Source organism: Balaenoptera ricei, chromosome 2 (genome assembly GCF_028023285.1).
Source record: "Balaenoptera ricei isolate mBalRic1 chromosome 2, mBalRic1.hap2, whole genome shotgun sequence".
Taxonomy (NCBI): Eukaryota; Metazoa; Chordata; class Mammalia; order Artiodactyla; family Balaenopteridae; genus Balaenoptera; species Balaenoptera ricei.
The window spans coordinates 80,085,002-80,102,389 of NC_082640.1; the positions used below are offsets into that span (position 1 = coordinate 80,085,002).

The 17,388-nt window shown below is 36.3% G+C and overlaps 1 protein-coding gene across 5 annotated transcripts in view; it reads left to right on the forward strand.

Moving 5' to 3' along the window:
- Positions 1 to 17,388, forward strand: part of NEDD4 (NEDD4 E3 ubiquitin protein ligase) — a 146,619-nt gene that overhangs the window by 77,297 nt on the left and 51,934 nt on the right. For 2 of the 5 annotated variants that reach the window (XM_059913231.1, XM_059913229.1), the window contains one exon: positions 7,921 to 8,046. The exons of the other annotated variants lie outside the window; for them this stretch is intronic. In XM_059913231.1, coding sequence (XP_059769214.1) covers positions 7,921 to 8,046 — 126 coding nt within the window. The remainder of the gene's footprint in view (positions 1 to 7,920; positions 8,047 to 17,388) is intronic. 5 annotated transcript variants of the gene reach the window in all.

Below are 17,388 nucleotides of genomic sequence, written 5' to 3' on the forward strand. Positions count from 1 at the left end.
TTCAGTTTTTTCGAAGAGTTTGAGAAGGATGGGTGTTAGCTCTTCTCTAAATGTTTGATAGAATTCACTTGTGAAGCCATCTGGTCCTGGACTTTTGTTTGTTGGAAGATTTTTAATCACAGTTCCAATTTCATTACTTGTGATTGGTCTGTTCATATTTTCTGTTTCTTCTTCATTCAGTCTTGGAAGGTTATACCTTTCTAGGAATTTGTCCATTTCTTCCAGGTTGTCCATTTTATTGGTATAGAGTTGCTTGTAGTAGTCTCTTAGGATGCTTTGTATTTCTGCGGTGTCTGTTGTAACTTCTCCTTATTCATTTCTAATATTATTGACTTGAGTCCTCTCTCTCTTTTTCTTGATGAGTCTGGCTAATGGTTTATCAATTTTGTTTATCTTCTTAACGAACCAGCTTTTAGTTTTATTGATCTTTGCTATTGGTTTCTTTGTTTCTATTTCATTTATTTCTGCTCTGCTCTTTATGATTTGTTTCCTTCTGCAAATTTTGGGTTTTGTTTGTTCTTCTTTGTCTAGTTCCTTTAGGTGTAAGGTTAGATTGTTTATTTGAGACTTTTCTTTTTTCTTGAGGTAGACTTGTATAGCTATAAACTTCCCTCTTAGAACTGCTTTTGCTGCATACCATAGGTTTTGGATCGTCGTGTTTTCATTATCATTTGTCTCTACGTATTTTTTTATTTCCTCTTTAATTTCTTCAGTGATCTCTTGTTTATTTAGTAGAGCATTGTTTAGTCTCCATGTGTTTGTGTTTTTTACGTTTTTTCCCGTGTCATTGATTTCTAATCTCCTGGCTTTGCAGTCAGAAAGGATGCTTGATATGATTTCAATTATCTTGAATTTACTGAGGTTTGATTTGTGACCCAAGATGTGATCTATCCTGGAGAATGTTCCGTGCGCACTTGAGACGAAAGTGTAATCTGCTGTTTTTGGATGGAATGTCCTATAAATATCAGTGAAATCTATCTGGTCTATTGTGTCATTTAAAGCTTCTGTTTCTTTATTAATTTTCTGTTTGGATGATCTGTCCATTGGTGTAAGTGAGGTGTTAAAGTCCCCCACTATTATTTTGTTACTGTTGATTTCCTCTTTTCCAGCTGTTAGCAGTTGCCTTATGTATTGAGGTGCTCCTATGTTGGGTGCATATATATTTATAATTGTTATATCTTCTTCTTAGATTGATCACTTGCTCTTTATGTAGTGTCCTGCCTTGTCTTTTGTAACATTCTTTATTTTAAAGTCTATTTTATCTGATATGAGTATTGCTACTCCAGCTTTCTTTTGGTTTCCATTTGCATGGAATATCTTTTTCCATCCCCTCACTTTCAGTCTGAATGTGTCCCTAGGTCTGAAGTGGGTCTCTTGTAGACAGCATATAGATGGGTCTTGTTTTTGTATCCAGTCAGCAAGCCTGTGTCTTTTGGTTGGAGCATTTAATCCATTCACATTTAAGGTCATTATCGATATGTATGTTCCTGTTACCATTTTCTTAATTGTTTTGGGTTTGTTTTTGTAGGTCCCTTTTTTCTCTTGTGTTTCCCACTTAGAGAAGTTCCTTTAGCATTTGTTGTAGAGCAGGTTTGGTGGTCGTGAATTCTTTTAGCTCTTGCTTGTCTGTAAAGCTTTTGATTTCTCCATCGAATCTGAATGAGATCCTTGCCAGGTAGAGTAATCTTGGTTGTAGGTTCTTCCCTTTCATCACTTTAAGTATATCATGCCACTCCCTTCGGGCTTGTAGAGTTTCTGCTGAGAAATCAGCTGTTAACCTTATGGGAGTTCCCTTGTATGTTATTTGTCATTTTTCCCTTGTTGCTTTCAATAATTTTTCTTTGTCTTTAATTTTTGCCAACTTGATTACTATGTGTCTCGGCATGTTTCTCCTTTGATTTATCCTGTATGGGACTCTCTGCACTTCCTTGACTTGGGTGGCTATTTCCTTTCCTATGCTAGGGAAGTTTTCGACTATAATCTCTTCAAATATTTTCTCAGGTCCTTTCTCTCTCTCTTCTCCTTCTGGGACCCCTATAATGCGAGTGTTGTTGCATTTAATGTTGTCCCAGAGGTCTCTTAGGCTGTCTTCATTTTTTTTCATTCTTTTTTCTTTATTCTGTTCCGCAGCAGTGAATTCCACCATTCTGTCTTCCAGGTCCCTTATCCATTCTTCTGCCTCAGTTATTCTGCTATTGATTCCTTCTAGTGTATTTTTCATTTCAGTTATTGTGTTGTTCGTCTCTGTTTGTTTGTTCTTTAATTCTTCTAGATCTTTGTTAAACATTTCTTGCATCTTCTCGATCTTTGCCTCCATTCTTTTTCCGAGGTCCTGGATCATCTTCACTATCATTATTCTGAATTCTTTTTCTGGAAGGTTGCCTATCTCCCCTTCATTTAGTTGTTTTTCTGGGGTTTTATCTTGTTTCTTCATCTGGTACATAGTTCTCTGCCTTTTCATCTTGTCTATCTTTCTTTGAATGTGGTTTTTGTTCCACAGGCTGCAGGATTCCCATTTATCTTTATATTAAAATAGTTGGTTGGCAGTTTTTGATAAGGTAAAAGCTAAGTAACTCAGCTCTTGTAATTTCACATTTATCTTGTTACTCTCTTTAGGAAATTCATTAAAACTGAATTTTATATAATTCATATAAGCAATTCAGTTTTGTCCATCTGGTGTCCATCTTATAGCTATTCTTCCCTTCCGCTTAAAAAAAGTATGTATTTGACTCTTAGGATTACTGTTAACTTTCTAAAATTAATTTGGATATCAACCTGGATTGTCATTTTAAAATTTTATCAGACAGGTGATAAAACTGCTGAAATATATTATACTGATGGAAGCCAGTCATATCTCTTTATTCAGTACATATAACCTGAGTCTTCCCAAGCTTCATCAGACAGAGGGTACCAGTGGAGACAAAATAATGTTTATAACCCAAGTTTCAATGACTTACCCATTCTCTTCTGCTCAGAAAAGTTCCCAGGCAGCTATGAAGTATTCTTCAATATGGCTGGAGTTCCCAAGAGATGGCTCCCATGCAGTCTTAAACAAATGCTTGCTAGTCCTGTCGTCATTGCTACTATATTTTCAGGCATTGTCACTTCAGGGTACTACTGCATCCCACTGGGCTGCAGTTTCTCCTTTTCTTAGGGTGACTTCTTTCTCAGGAGCGTACTTAAAAAGCTTAACTCAACCTTTCCTTAGGTATGATGAGCCAACCTAATTAAAAAAAAAAAAAAAGAGTCCTAATTCCAAATACAGTATGGTGGGGGAATCAGTCAACTCTGGGCATACTTATGAATCCCAGAGCAAGAACTAAAAATCAGTCATAAAACCAGAAAGTACTGTTTTACTGAAAATTTTTCTAGAACTTCACTGTTCAATACAGTAACTACATATGGCTAGTGATATTTAAATTAATTTAAATGAAATCAGATTTAAAATTCTGAACCTCATTTGCACTAGACACATTTCAAGTATTCAATACCCACATGTAATCAATGACTACTGCATTAGACAGCATAGATATAGAATATTTCTCTTATTGCAGAAAGTTCTGTCGGACAGGGTCCCTCTAGAAAATTACATTTTGAGCAGCAAGCCATTGATACCCCTATAACTTTGAGAATGCTCCAGTGTATTGAGGAAGGCGCCTAAAGCTACAGTGCTTGGTAGCTGATTTGGGTGGAGTAGAACCACATCCCAGTGGCCTTATTTTTCTGCACTGGTACCTGCCTGCTGTTTAAGCAAGAAAGATTTGGTTGTTTTTGTTTGTTTTTTATAAATTTATTTATTTATTTATTTATTTATTTATTTATTTATTTATTTATTTATATTTGGCTGCATTGGGTCTTCGTTGCTGCATGTGGGCTTTCTCTAGTTGCAGCGAGCAGGGGCTACTCTTCATTGCGGCGTTCGGGCTTCTCATTGCAGTGGCTTTTCTTGTTGCAGAGCACAGGCTCTAGGCGCATGGGCTTCAGTGGTTGTAGCACATGGGCTCAGTAGTTGTGGCTCACGGGCTTAGTTGCTCCATGGCATGTGGGATCTTCCCAGACTAGGGCTTGAACCCATGTCCCCTGCATTGGCAGGCAGATTTTTAATCACTGCACCACCAGGGAAGTCCCAAAAGATTTGGTTTTAAAGAACTCCATTGAGTTCTTATTTTCTTAAACAACAGTAACCCACATCCTTCCCCCGCTCCCCTTTTTCACTGATACATGATATTCTTCAATAAACATTATATGAGCTTTCAATTCTGGGAGAAACTTTAAAAACTATTTATAGATCAGCTAAAGTTACACTTGATCAGATAATTAGGTATCAAATTATAAGAATAATCAGTTTCTACTTCTGAATTTTAAAAAAATACTTAGGATTATTCATTTCCAAAAGTGAAAATTGTTAGAGAAAACATTTCATCCTATCACTCTATAAGTAGTCTTGTACCAAGGTTTACCACCCCACCCCCCAAAAAAAGAAGAAGAAAAAGAAGAGGAAAAACCTTTTTGGGAGTCGTTTGATAATTAATTATTTTGTTTTTGTTGAGACGTATTCTTTGGCCAGTCCCTTCAGGTCTTGTCCAAATGTGCTCATTTTACTGACAATAAATCTTTGAAAGTATTTGCCAGTCACTGTGCATTGTTTGTGCTTAATACTATTTGTTGTTGATTAGGGAAAATGCTATTGAAACTCCAACGAGCAGATTTTGCTTTTTAAATGTATTTTGTTGGGGCTTCCCTGGTGGCGCAGTGGTTGAGAATCTGCCTGCCAATGCGGGGGACACGGGTTCGAGCCCTGGTCTGGGAAGATCCCACATGCCGCGGAGCAACTGGGCCCGTGAGCCACAATTACTGAGCCTGCGCACCTGGAGCCTGTGCTGCGCAACAAGAGAGGCCGCGATAGTGAGAGGCCCGCGCACCGCGATGAAGAGTGGCCCCCGCTTGCCACAACTAGAGAAAGCCCTGGCACAGAAACGAAGACCCAACACAGCCATAAATAAATGAATAAATAAATTTTTTTTAAAAATGTATTTTGTTGTGAAATACAAAAGAATGTAAGACATCATCCCAGCTTTTGGTAGGCCAGTCTTAGCAAGGCAGTCAAATAACATATATATGTATATAATGGTTTGAACTTAAGGAGAGTTGAAATGATTGTAACTTCAAGGCTGTTTGCCCATGAATCAAGGGAGTTTGCAGGAGGATCACCTCATTGAAGTAGTCTGTAGACTGGGACTTCCCTGGTGGTCAAGTGGCTAAGACTCCATGCTCCCAGTGCAGGGGGCGGGGGTTCGATCCCTGGTCAGGGAACTAGATCCCTCATGCTGCAACTAAGAGTTCGCATGCTGCAAAGAAGATCCCACACGTGGCAACGAAGATCCCATATGCCTCAAATAAGACCCAGAGCAGCCTAATTAATTAATTAAATAATTAAAAAGATAATAAAGCAGCTTATTTAAAAAAAAGACCTAATCTGTAGACCGAAAACTTTGATAAATTTTGAATTGTCAACAATGTTCTCCAGACTCACTAAGTACTAGCTGGTGTTTAGTACACTGAAGAAAAATATTTAACATGAAGTTCAGTGGCTTTTAAACTTCAGATTCAATTACCTTTAAGGATGATTAAATTGGAAGCTGGAGCAGTTAACCTAACAATGAGCTAAATAATGACTTCTTAACCATGTGCAAGGCATTGTAGGCCCTGCACCATATGGCAAAACTTAGGAATTATTTTAACCTTCCTTCTAAACATTGTTTAAACATTCTTAGATTATATTTAAACTACTAAGTGGGGTAGTTTTATCTGAATCTAAGTCTACATAAGTTGTGGATTTCACTTCTCGTGGATGTATTTCTTTAATTTGAAGGTACTAGCCATTGGAGATCATGGCTGTACTCTTGTGGGACTTGAGTAATAGAGATTCAAGCCTAACATACTGTCTGTCAAACTTTACCAGCTGTGCAGATTCCAAGTGGTGGATTCCATATGCCAAGGATGGGAGAGTAGCTTGGCCCCTAGAGGGGAAAAAAGGTCAGGAACAGATGGGGAAGGCTGGGGACAAGTGCAGGGAAGAGGTTGCACCACCTCTTCATAAGGAAGACAACCTCTCACAACTGGAAGAAAACACAGTTCAGTCCCTGGGGCAGAAAAGTCAGTAAATGATCCAGGAACATAAGCCATAGTCAAAGCAGTGAGAAACATGGGCAGGGAATCAATAAACCAGACTAGAACCCAGACATGACCAAGTTATCACACTGGTAGTTAAGTTCAAGTCCAGGTTGAAGAAGGCAGTCAGATTGCTGGAAGTGGAACAGGTCGTGTAACCCTTTTGATTATTTCTCCAACACTGTTCAATATACTGACCCTCTTGAACTGGGCAAGCAGGACTTGAGTCTATTTCCCGAACAAGCAAGGGAAATCTGATACTATCTTACTTTGGTATTGTCACATTTCCTGTCACATTGCTGATTTGGTTTAATAATGCTAGAACTATTACTGTTTTCTTCCTGGTAAGTTCTCTGCACATCATAGAGTACTTCCTTGGGTCTAAATAGTTTTGTTTTTGTTTTTAAATAGTTAGTTTTTTACAAAGGAGGAATTAATTGACATAAAGATGATATAATATAATTTTCTAGTAAGTCTGGCCCATTTCCATTTTTAGAACTATCTAATAATTTAGAATTTATCTCTAAGTATTAAATACCTATAAAGGCAATGCACACTGGGATATAACAAAGAATAAAAGTTTTCCTTAATCCCTCTCCTATAGACACATCCATAGAATTCTGTACTTTTCCTTTCCAATTTTTATGCATGCTTTAATTATATGTGCATGTTTGTCAACCATGCAGGACTGTACACTCCATGACATCAGGAACATTCTCCGTGCTTAGTACAGAGCCTGGCTGTAGAAGCCAATCGCTAACATTTGTTGACCACAGAATGTATGGTCTAATTGGAGTAGAAGGGAGCTATAATACAGATGTTAAAAGATACAGAGTAGAATTACAGAGGAGGAGATTAGCAATTTAGTCTTATCAAGAAGATTTTTGGAATTGACATGTACACACTGCTATATTTAAAATATATAACGAACAAGGACCTACTGTACAGCACAGAACTCTGCTCAGTATTCTGTAGTAACCCAAATGGGAAAAGAATTTGAAAAAGAATAGATACGTGTATATGTATAACTGAATCACTCCACTGTACACCCGAAACTAACACAACATTGTTAATCAACTATACTCTAATACAAAATTAAAAAAAATTTTTTTTTAATGGCATTGAACTGGGCCTCATCAGGAGATAGGATTTATACAAGCAGAGAGAGAAATTTTCCAGGAAGTCGAAGGGAGTTTGAGAGGGCAAAATACTGAATTTGTTCAGCACAAGCATGAAACTCTATTGAGAGTCTTGTATTAACATCAGTAGATAAGGCTGCAAGGTAGATTGGAAAAACAAAATAGAGGATCTAAGGCTGGGGCCGGTCTGGAATTCCTAATCCAGATGAGTGCTTGTGGCTGACCTCAGCACGGGGATGGCGTTAGTTGAGGGAGCACTAATCTGGAGGTCAGGAGGCTAAGGCTCCATCCAGTTTTGTTTGTGACATGAAAGATGTGGATGAGGATGAATGTGGGGGCAATTGTTCTTAATTCTGTCACATTCAAGTGATCGCAAGCTCGACCTTTTAAGGAAAGTGTCAGTGGTTTTATAATAAATGATCTTCATTAAAAAAAAAAAGTAGAGGACCTAGAATCCCATGCTAAGGAGTTTATATTGTTTCCTTTGGACTGATATATATATATGTGTGTGTGTGTGTGTGTGTGTGTATATATATATATATATATATATATATATATATATATATATATATTTTTTTTTTTTTTTTTTTTTTTTGGCCTCACCTCGCAGCATGTGGAACTTCCCCCACCAGGAATTGAACCCGTGCCCCCTGCAGTGGAAGTGCAGAGTCTTAACCACTGGACCACCAGGGAAGTCCCTGGACCAATTTTTATTCAGCGTGTTCCTCACCAGTTTGTAAGATACCTCATATAAAGCCCATCCCATTGACTAATAAATTTGTATAATGCCACATGCTATATTTCTTGGAATGTCACAGTGCATATTAGTAAATTTCCTAAAATCCTACAGGAAATAAACTTTTGAACTTTGTTTAACCAAATGCTTCCCAATTATGTGACCACCTTTGAACTATTTTAGTATCCAGCAGATCCATTATTCCTCAGAACACACTTGGGAAATGATATTTATGTAATAGCAAACCTTCAAAGATTTTGAAAGAGGATTCTCATAATTAGAAAAGATGTTTTTATTTGTACATTTTAGCAGAAAAGAAATGCAAGTACATAGACCCCTGACTCCTTTTGCTTCTTTTAGAGGGATGCTGTTCTGTGTTATCTTTAAGTGCTATTTACATTGTGTGTTATCTTAAAATTAGCAAATCTGTTTGCAAATAGTCAGGATAAAAACAGATAAATTTAGATGCCATGGTCATTCATCTTCAGCTGTTACAATCATTGTTTACTCGTCCTGGTTTTCTCCAGAAATTGAACTGAATAGAGATGTGGTTCTCTAGGTGTGACTACTGGATCAGCTGCCTGAGTATCACCTGGGGGTGGTGGGGAAGGGCAGTGATCTGGCTTTAAAAAGCCCTCCAGGTGATTCTGACACACGCTGAAGTTTGGAAACCACTCGAATGGACTAACTCAACCTGAAGCTTTCGAAACTCTAGGTCAGGTTTCGAGCAGAAGCATCTCAGCTGCCACGGCTTTCATTGATCCATTTTAAAGTGATAATGTTAGTTCACCTTCTCACGTTTAACTTGTTTTTAAATTAAATATCTGAGATTTACACGGCTCTTTGGTTTCTTAGCATTAGAGTCAGTCTATCTTTCTCAACACTGGCAGACATCTGCTAGTTTCTCATTTAGACTACAGGTACAGTTCTCCAGAGAACATTAGCTTCCGTCTTTTCAAAAGTTTGCCCTTTTTTCTTTCCCTGGTAGTTTGGCAGATATTCCTAGAAAGAAAAAAGTAGTATCATAATTTACTGGAGCTCAGAAGAGAGAATCTCTGTATCTATTTTTAATCAAGAGTGAATATATTTTCTCTCTGAAAAGAAGATCCTTATCCCTTTTATCAGTTGTCTAGCTGTGGGTATTTCCTAGTTATAACTTTATATATTTAGTCCTCTTATTATTTTCCTTTGTTTAGAAATGCAAATTCAAAACAATGGGAAAAATTGATGAGCCCCTCACTTTTTTTGAGGGGGGAGGAAAATTGTAATAAATGCAAAACTTTCTTCTCTCCTTCTATAGTCCTCTAGTTTAGGGACGTACAATATAAATTGCTTATAAAATTAGGTTGGATATATTAAATTTTAATTTTGAAAATCATTATAAAATCCTATTCATGTTTGATACAACACAACCTGATTCCCATTACTCCTGCTTTAGATTCCTTCTCTTCTGTACCGTATTTTTAAAATGTTTTCTATTTGAAAATCCTCACAATAAATTACAAACTACACTTTAAAGGATGTAAAGATAGAGGAACATGTCAAGGTAAATCTTCAGCTTTCACAAGTCTGTGATGATTATAAAATAGAGACCTCCAAAGAAACTGAAATTCAGAGGAGAATTCAAAGTGAAACTGATTTAGACAGTGATTTCTCCTGACTCCCTTCCTACCCCCATCCATTAGGTTAAAATCCCTTTAAAAATGTGAGAGTTGCTAAAGGCTGCAGAATTCATGTACTGAAATTTTCAAGCAGTATGAAGCTATTGTGGAAGAACAAGTACAGTTTGTGTGTTATAGTTAAATCTACCAGACAGGCTGGCAAGCGGAGCAAATCACGAGTTTGGGGTGGTGAGTGTTTGCTTTAAGCAAAGACATCCAGTCTCCATAGCACTGTGATTTTATAGCATAGATCAGAGTATACTGTTTTTTTAGCTAACACCATTTTCCCCACAACATACTAAAAAAGATTGAATCAATAAATCTTGAACTTCCAGAAAAATGTGTAAAATAAGCAGGTCACAGTATAGAGTGAGTCAGTATGTAAGTAGGAAGGTAGAAGCTCTGTAAAAAGCTAAGGAAAAAGCAGTTTTACTTAGTAAGATTTGCATGTGTTAGAAAATAGTTAAGCTGAAGTTAGAGTCATTTTCATAATCCTTTTTAATTATAATATTTAGGATGTGGTGTAAATCCATGTAGTATGGATTTTGAGAGGAAAGATGTTCATTAAAAATAATAGTTTTTATAAAATTTTGAAAGCAGGAAATATATGGTTTCTTGTTTTTAAAAAAATACTATAAATGGGCCCATTCATAAAAGTTCTGCTTATTTTTCTCAGAGATTCACATGTGTTAATATCCTCTATGTCAAAATATTTACTTTTCATGTGTTTAAATCAAGAAAACATTTATCCTCTTAACATAAATAGTAGAATGAGAGTTTAAATTCTACCTATTTATACAAAGAGGTTTTTAGATAATTTCACTTTTGGTGTCTCAGCTTAAGAGATTTTAACTCTTTTATGATCTCTGAAATATCTCTTGCTCTGTTGACTTAATTTGAATAATATAATCAATCATGGCTTGAACTTTTTATAGCTATGAATTTATTGTTTCTTTTTAACTGCCTGCCCCAGTTAATTTTTTTTTAGACTATTAGTGATCTCTACAGAAGAATCATGACATTTGCACATAGAAAATTTGAAAGCAGCTGTGTGAAGACAGTAGTTATTGAGCAAGATATTCATTTAAATGCAAACTTCTTGATCTTGAATGTTTTATCTTGATCTTATCTTTGAAAACTTGCATATGGTTTTCGGCTTACTCAGGACACTATTTCCTTCTGTAACATACAGTCAGTCATTGAGATCTGCTTCCATTTCAGATTAGTTCAGATTAGTTTAGTGTAGTATTTATTATTATACAAAATAAAAATTATCGGGTATATACGCAAAATGATAAATACAACTTTATTCATTGAGGCATTGCTTGTAATGGGCAAAAGATTAGAAACAACCTAAATATCTGAACTAATTAAATTTCAGCATTCCATACAATGGCATATACTATATCCCCATCAAATAGGTAAAGCATCTCTTTGTGGACAGATATTGGACAAGGTCCTAGAGATATTGACAAGAAAAAAAGCAAGATGCATAAGAGTGTATCAAAGAAAACTCTGAATGGTTTCAGACACACCAAACACAAAAAAATAACAGCTATTGTCTCTTGGGAGGACAGAGTATAGAGTTAGATAGATGGAGCCTAGGAATCTTTTTTCTTTTAATTTTGTATCCTGTGTATGTGTTACTATTGTTTTAAAATTACCTTGAAAAATCATCTTGATTAGAAAAGTGCTGATAGCTAAGTCTGAAAACTGAAAATATGATATATTTAATGTCCAGGTATAAAGTTCATTTTTACTGATTAGAATGCGTGATTGAAATGAAAAGTTGGATATTACAGCAGAAAACTTTGGCTCTGTTGTTTGGCTCTGGTTATGAGGAAGTGATTCTTCCTTTAATATTTTGCTCTATACAGTAGATTTACCCTGGGAAATTATCTGTAACTCAGATTTAGTAGAAACTTTTTTTAAAGCCAAGTATTCTTCAAAGCTATGACACTTTAACATACCTGTTTTTAAAATTCTGATTTTTCTGTAACATTGGGTTCTTTTATTTTATTTATTTTTTATAAATTTATTTATTTATTTATTTTTGGCTGCATTGGGTCTTCGTTGCTGCACGTGGGCTTTCTTTACTTGCAGTGAGTGGGGGCTACTCTTTCTTGCAGTGCACGGGCTTCTCATTGCGGTGGCTTCTCTTGTTGAGGAGCACAGGCTCTAGGCTCCCGGGCTTCAGTAGTTGTGCCGCGCGGGCTCAGGAGTTGCGTCTCGTGGGCTGTAGAGCGCAGGCTCAGTAGTTGTGGTGCATGGGCTTAGTTGCTCCACAGCATGTGGGATCTTCCCGGACCAGGGATCGAACCCGTGCCCCTGTATTGGCAGGTGGATTCTTAACCACTGCGCCACCAGGGAAGTCCAACATTGGGTTCTTCTAAAGCAGAGCATTCAATCACTATGCAGCCTTATCAAAGTTAATAACAGCTTGTCCTGCTAAACTTAGAGCCATGTATAGTTCTAATTGAAGTTTGCAAAAACAGCAATTTGGATTTTTCTCTTTTAATATTCTAAAAATTGGTTTAAGAAACAGAAATTCATATCTTTAGAATATTGGAAAAAGTACTATATAATGACTAAACTGTGCCCTAAACGGTCGTGTTTAAAATCACCTTCTGTTCTAAATTCTTTCTCAGATTTTCAGGCATTCTTAAATTACTTATATTTTACTAAATGCAAATTTGCTTTATGAAGCTGTATGCAGTTCAAATATAGGAAATTAATTCTTACAAGGAAATGCTTGATGTTCAGAGTTTGGAATAATCGGTTGGCTAGGAAAACATTATTGAACATCACAGACTGACTTGCCTTCACAGGGATGAATTTTAAGCTATTACTTTTTTTTGGAAATGGAAAAAAGAACCTCTAATTGTCCTCTATTTACAGTAACCATATGTCCCAGACTTTCAGGATAGTTCCCGGTTTTGTATTCTCCATCACCTCAGACCATGCATATAGATTTTTAGGTTGGAAAATTTGTTCATTCTTCTAATATGAGAAATATAGTTCTTTGGGATCGTTTAATTTAAAGTAGACGTTAAGAAACTCATTTTAGATCACTTCTTTTAAAGAAGGAAGATGTGTAGCAAGAACTTTCTAAAATATATTTTTATATACCAGAATTACTTGAGACAAGGGAAGTTTCAGTATGTGGAATTTTTGCTCTATGCTCTTGTTCACACAGTGCAATCAATGAAAAAGGAATATGGGATAAGATGTTTTCTTTCTGCCCCACAGTGACCAGGCACTGCCTCTGTAAAGAAACTGAATCTCTAGGAAAGATTTGTAAGTTAAAAGGTTTTAAGAAATAAGGAGCACAATAAACACATGGAAAGATGCTCAGTATCATTGCCTCAGGGAAAGGCAAACAAAACCATAATGAGATATCACTTCACACCCACTAGGAGGGCTATATAAAAAAGATAGGTAATAATAAGTGTTGGCAAGGATATAGAGAAACTAAAACCCTCTTACAGTGCTGGTGGGAATATAAAATGGTGCAGCCGCTTTGGAAAGTCTGCAGTCCCTTAAAAGATTAAACAGAGTTACCATATTACCCAGAAATTCCACTCCTAAGTATATACCCAAGAGAGATGAGAACATGTGTCAGTACAAAAACTTGTACCCTGGCTTCCCTGGTGGCGCAGTGGTTGAGAATCTGCCTGTCAATGCAGGGGACACGGGTTCGAGCCCTGGTCTGGGAAGATCCCACATGCCGCGGAGCAGCTGGGCCCGTGAGCCACAGTTACTGAGCCTGCGCGTCTGGAGCCTTTGCTCCGCAACAAGAGAGGCCGCGATAGTGAGAGGCCCGTGCACCGCGATGAAGAGTGGCCCCCACTTGCGACAACTAGAGGAAACCCTCGTACAGAAATGAAGACCCAACACAGCCATAAATAAATAAACAAATAAAGTATAAAGTGTTAAAAAAAAAAAAACTTGTACTCGAATGTTTATAGCAGCCTTATTTATAATTGCTAAAAAAACAGGAACAACCCAAATGTCAATCAACAGATAAATGGATAAATAATATGGTATATCCATATAACATAATATTCAGCAGTAAAAACAAGGGATAAAGTACTGATACTTGCTACAACATGAATGAACCTTGAAAACGTTTCTTATAAGTGAAAGAAGCTGGTCATAAAGGACCACATATTATATGACTTTATTTATGTGAAATGTCCAGAATAAGTAAAGCAATAGAGATATAAAGTAGATTGGTGGTTGCCTAGGGCTAAGGAAAGAGGGGGGAAATGAGGAGTGACTGCTGATAGATATGGATTTTCTTTTGGGGGTGTTGAAAATGTTCCAAAATTGATGGTACACTTTAAGTGGGTGAATTGTATAGTATGTGAGTTATATCTGAGTCAAGCTGTTATTTTCAAAGTGGGGTGTCTTTTACTCATTGGTTGACACATTCTGTTTTCTACATTCTTTAGCAGTTGTTCTCAACCAGGGACAGTTTTGCCACCCAGGGGACATTTAGCAATGCCAGGAGATATCTTTCATTGTTACAACTGGTGGAGGAGTACTGCTGGCATCTAATGGGTAGAGGCCCAGGATGCTGCTAAACATCCTTCAGTGCATGGACAGCCCCACAACAAAAAAATTACCTGGCTTATATTGTCAATAATGCTCAAGTTAAGAAACCCTGTTCTCTACTTGTGTTGCTCTAGTGATAATGGACCACAGCCATGTTTTTGAAGCACTGAAAAGTCATGAATCATCAAACAGATAGATGTTCACTGAATTCCGTTTACTGAGGGCAAGGCTATTCAGTAAGACTAAACCACTCAAAAGTGTTTTATTTCTCTATCTGGTTAAGTCTAAACCTAAGTTTATTAGATAATTCAGTTAACCGAAATATTTTATCCCTCTGTCATCTTGATTGAGATTTAACTGTATTTTGTTGTATTTTACTTTGTTATTTATCTTCTTAAAGATCAAATTTATGGAGAATAACATCTACTTGCCATGAAAACAGAAATAAACATGCCACAGCATAGCCTTGAGGATATAATTAAAGCTAACTTGTCCATTTCAAAAAAAATTATCATCAACTCATGTTCTGGAATAGGAATATGGCCCTAAACTAAGCTAATTTGCTAGGCTTCAGTCTCCAGCCATGCTCCTTTTATTGTATGTACCTGGTTGACCTGTCCAAAGACTGGTCCATGGGAAAAGGGAGCAGGGGTTTCATTATAAAATCTAGCATTTCAAATATAACAACTAACATTTATTGAAAACTTATTGCTTGCTAGGTATTATGCAATGTACTTTATGTATATTATCTCATTTAATTTTCACAAAACCCTGTTAGTTGGCTATGATTATTCCTGTTCCTGTGGAACATCCCTCGTATAACTCTCCACCCTCCTGCTCCAGTATGCACTGGTTGTTTTGTAGGTCTTACACTACTGTCATTCTGACAGTTCCCTTCCCCATAATTCTAGGGAATCCTCTTTCCTTCTCTCCTGTCTTGAATCCCCTGCATCTTCCCCTACCATGTTGTCCTCCCTCATTTTGGTGAAATATATCCTCCATTACCTTAGAAGAACACCAATGTCTTTATTCTGCCTTCATTATTGAAAAAGATATTTTGGCTGGGTCTAGAATTCTATGTAGGATATATTTTTCTCTCACAATTTTGCAAGTGTTATTCTCTTGTCTTTCAGTTTGGGGTATGATCTGTTTTGTATCTCTCAGAGCTCTTAGAATTTCTTTATCTCTGGTGCTTCGAAATGTCACAGTATTGTGCCTTTCTGTGGGTCTTCAAGTATTTTACCTAAAACTCAGTGAGGCCTTCCACTCTTAAAATTCATTTTCTTGAGTTTAGGGAAAGTTTCTTAAAATGCTTCTTTGATAATTCCTTCCCTTGTTTTTCTTTCTGGAATGCCTACTGCTTAAATGTTGACTTTTAAAATTTATCCTGTAATTTCTTTATTTTGGGAATCCTACAGTCTTTTCTTTTGTCTTTTAGTTCTACTTTCTGAGAAATTTCTTTAACTCTATTTTCTAATTCTATCTTAAACTTTTAATTTCAGTTATATTTTTAATTCCCAAGAGTTCTTTCTTGTTCTTTAATTGCTTTTTTTATACCCTGCTATTCTGTTTGATAGATGTTTATCCCTTATCTCTGAGAATATTAATTACAGTTTTTCTCAAGTATTTTTCCTGCAGTCTGACTTGATTCTTATTTATCTGACTCCCTTCTTGCTGTTTGTTTTTTTGGTTAGATCTCTGTTTCTCATGTTAAAGACTTTACTCAAATATTTAATGGTCCTTAACTGTCCATAATGTATAAGATTCAGGGTTTATTACCTGCTGATATGATGCATTGAGAAGCGCACCAACATCACTTTTATAGTATTCTTGCAAAAAAATGCATAACCTAAATTCAGCCATGAAGAAATAATACACAAACCCTAATTGAGGGATATCCTATAACTAGCCAGTATGCTTTTAAAATGTCAATATTATGAAAGACAAAGAGACTGAGGTACTTTCCAGATTCAAAGAAACTAAGGAGACATGACAATTAAACACAGTGTATGATCCTAAAATGAACCCTGGATCAAAATTAGTAGGACAGTTGGTGAAATTTGAGTAAGGTCCGTAGATTAGTTAATGTTATTCCTGGTTTTTTATACAACTCAATAGCAAAAAAACAAACAATCCAGTTAAAAAATGGACAGAGGATATAAATAGACATTTTTCCAAAGAAGACATACAGATGGCCAACAGACACATGAAGTGATGTTCATTATGACTAATAAGGAAAATGCAAATCAAAAGCACAATGAGCTATCATCTCACACCTGTCAGAATGGCTATTTTCAAAAAGACAATAACAAGTGCTGGCAAGGATGTAGAGAAAATGAACGCTTATGCACTATTGGTAGGAATCTAAGTTGATGCAGCCACTATGGAAAACAGTATGGAGGTTCCTCAAAAAATTAAAAATAGAACTACCATATGATCCAGCAATTCCACTTTGGGGTATTTATCAAAAGAAAACAAAAACACTAACTTGAAACGATACATGCACTCTCATGTTCATTGCAGTATTATTTACAATAGCCAAGCTGTGGAAACAACCTAAGTGTCCATCAATAGATGTATATGTATATATACACACACATACAATGGAATATTAACCATAAAAACAAGAATGAAGTCTTGCCATTTGCAACAACATGGATGGAACTTGAGGGCATTATGCTAAGTGAAATAACTCAAAGAAAGACAAATAATGTATGCTGTCACTTATATGTGGAATCTAAAAACAAAACAAACAAAAACCAAGCTCATACAGAACAGATTGGTGGTTGTCAGAGAGGCAGGGGATGAGTGGGGTAAATGAGTGAAGGGGGTCAAAAGATACAAACTTACAGTTTTAAAATAAATAAGTCATGAGGACATAATTACAGCCTGGTGACTACAGCTAATACTACTGTATAACATACTTGAAAGTTGCTGAGAGAGTAAACCTTAAAAGCTCTCATCACAGGAAACAAAAATTCTGTAACCATGTAAGGTGCCCAATGTTAACGAGTTTTATTATGGTGATTATTTTGCAGTATATACAAATATTGAATCATTATGTTGTACATCTGAAACTAATGTAATGTTGTATGTCAATTATACCTCAACTAAAAAAAATTTA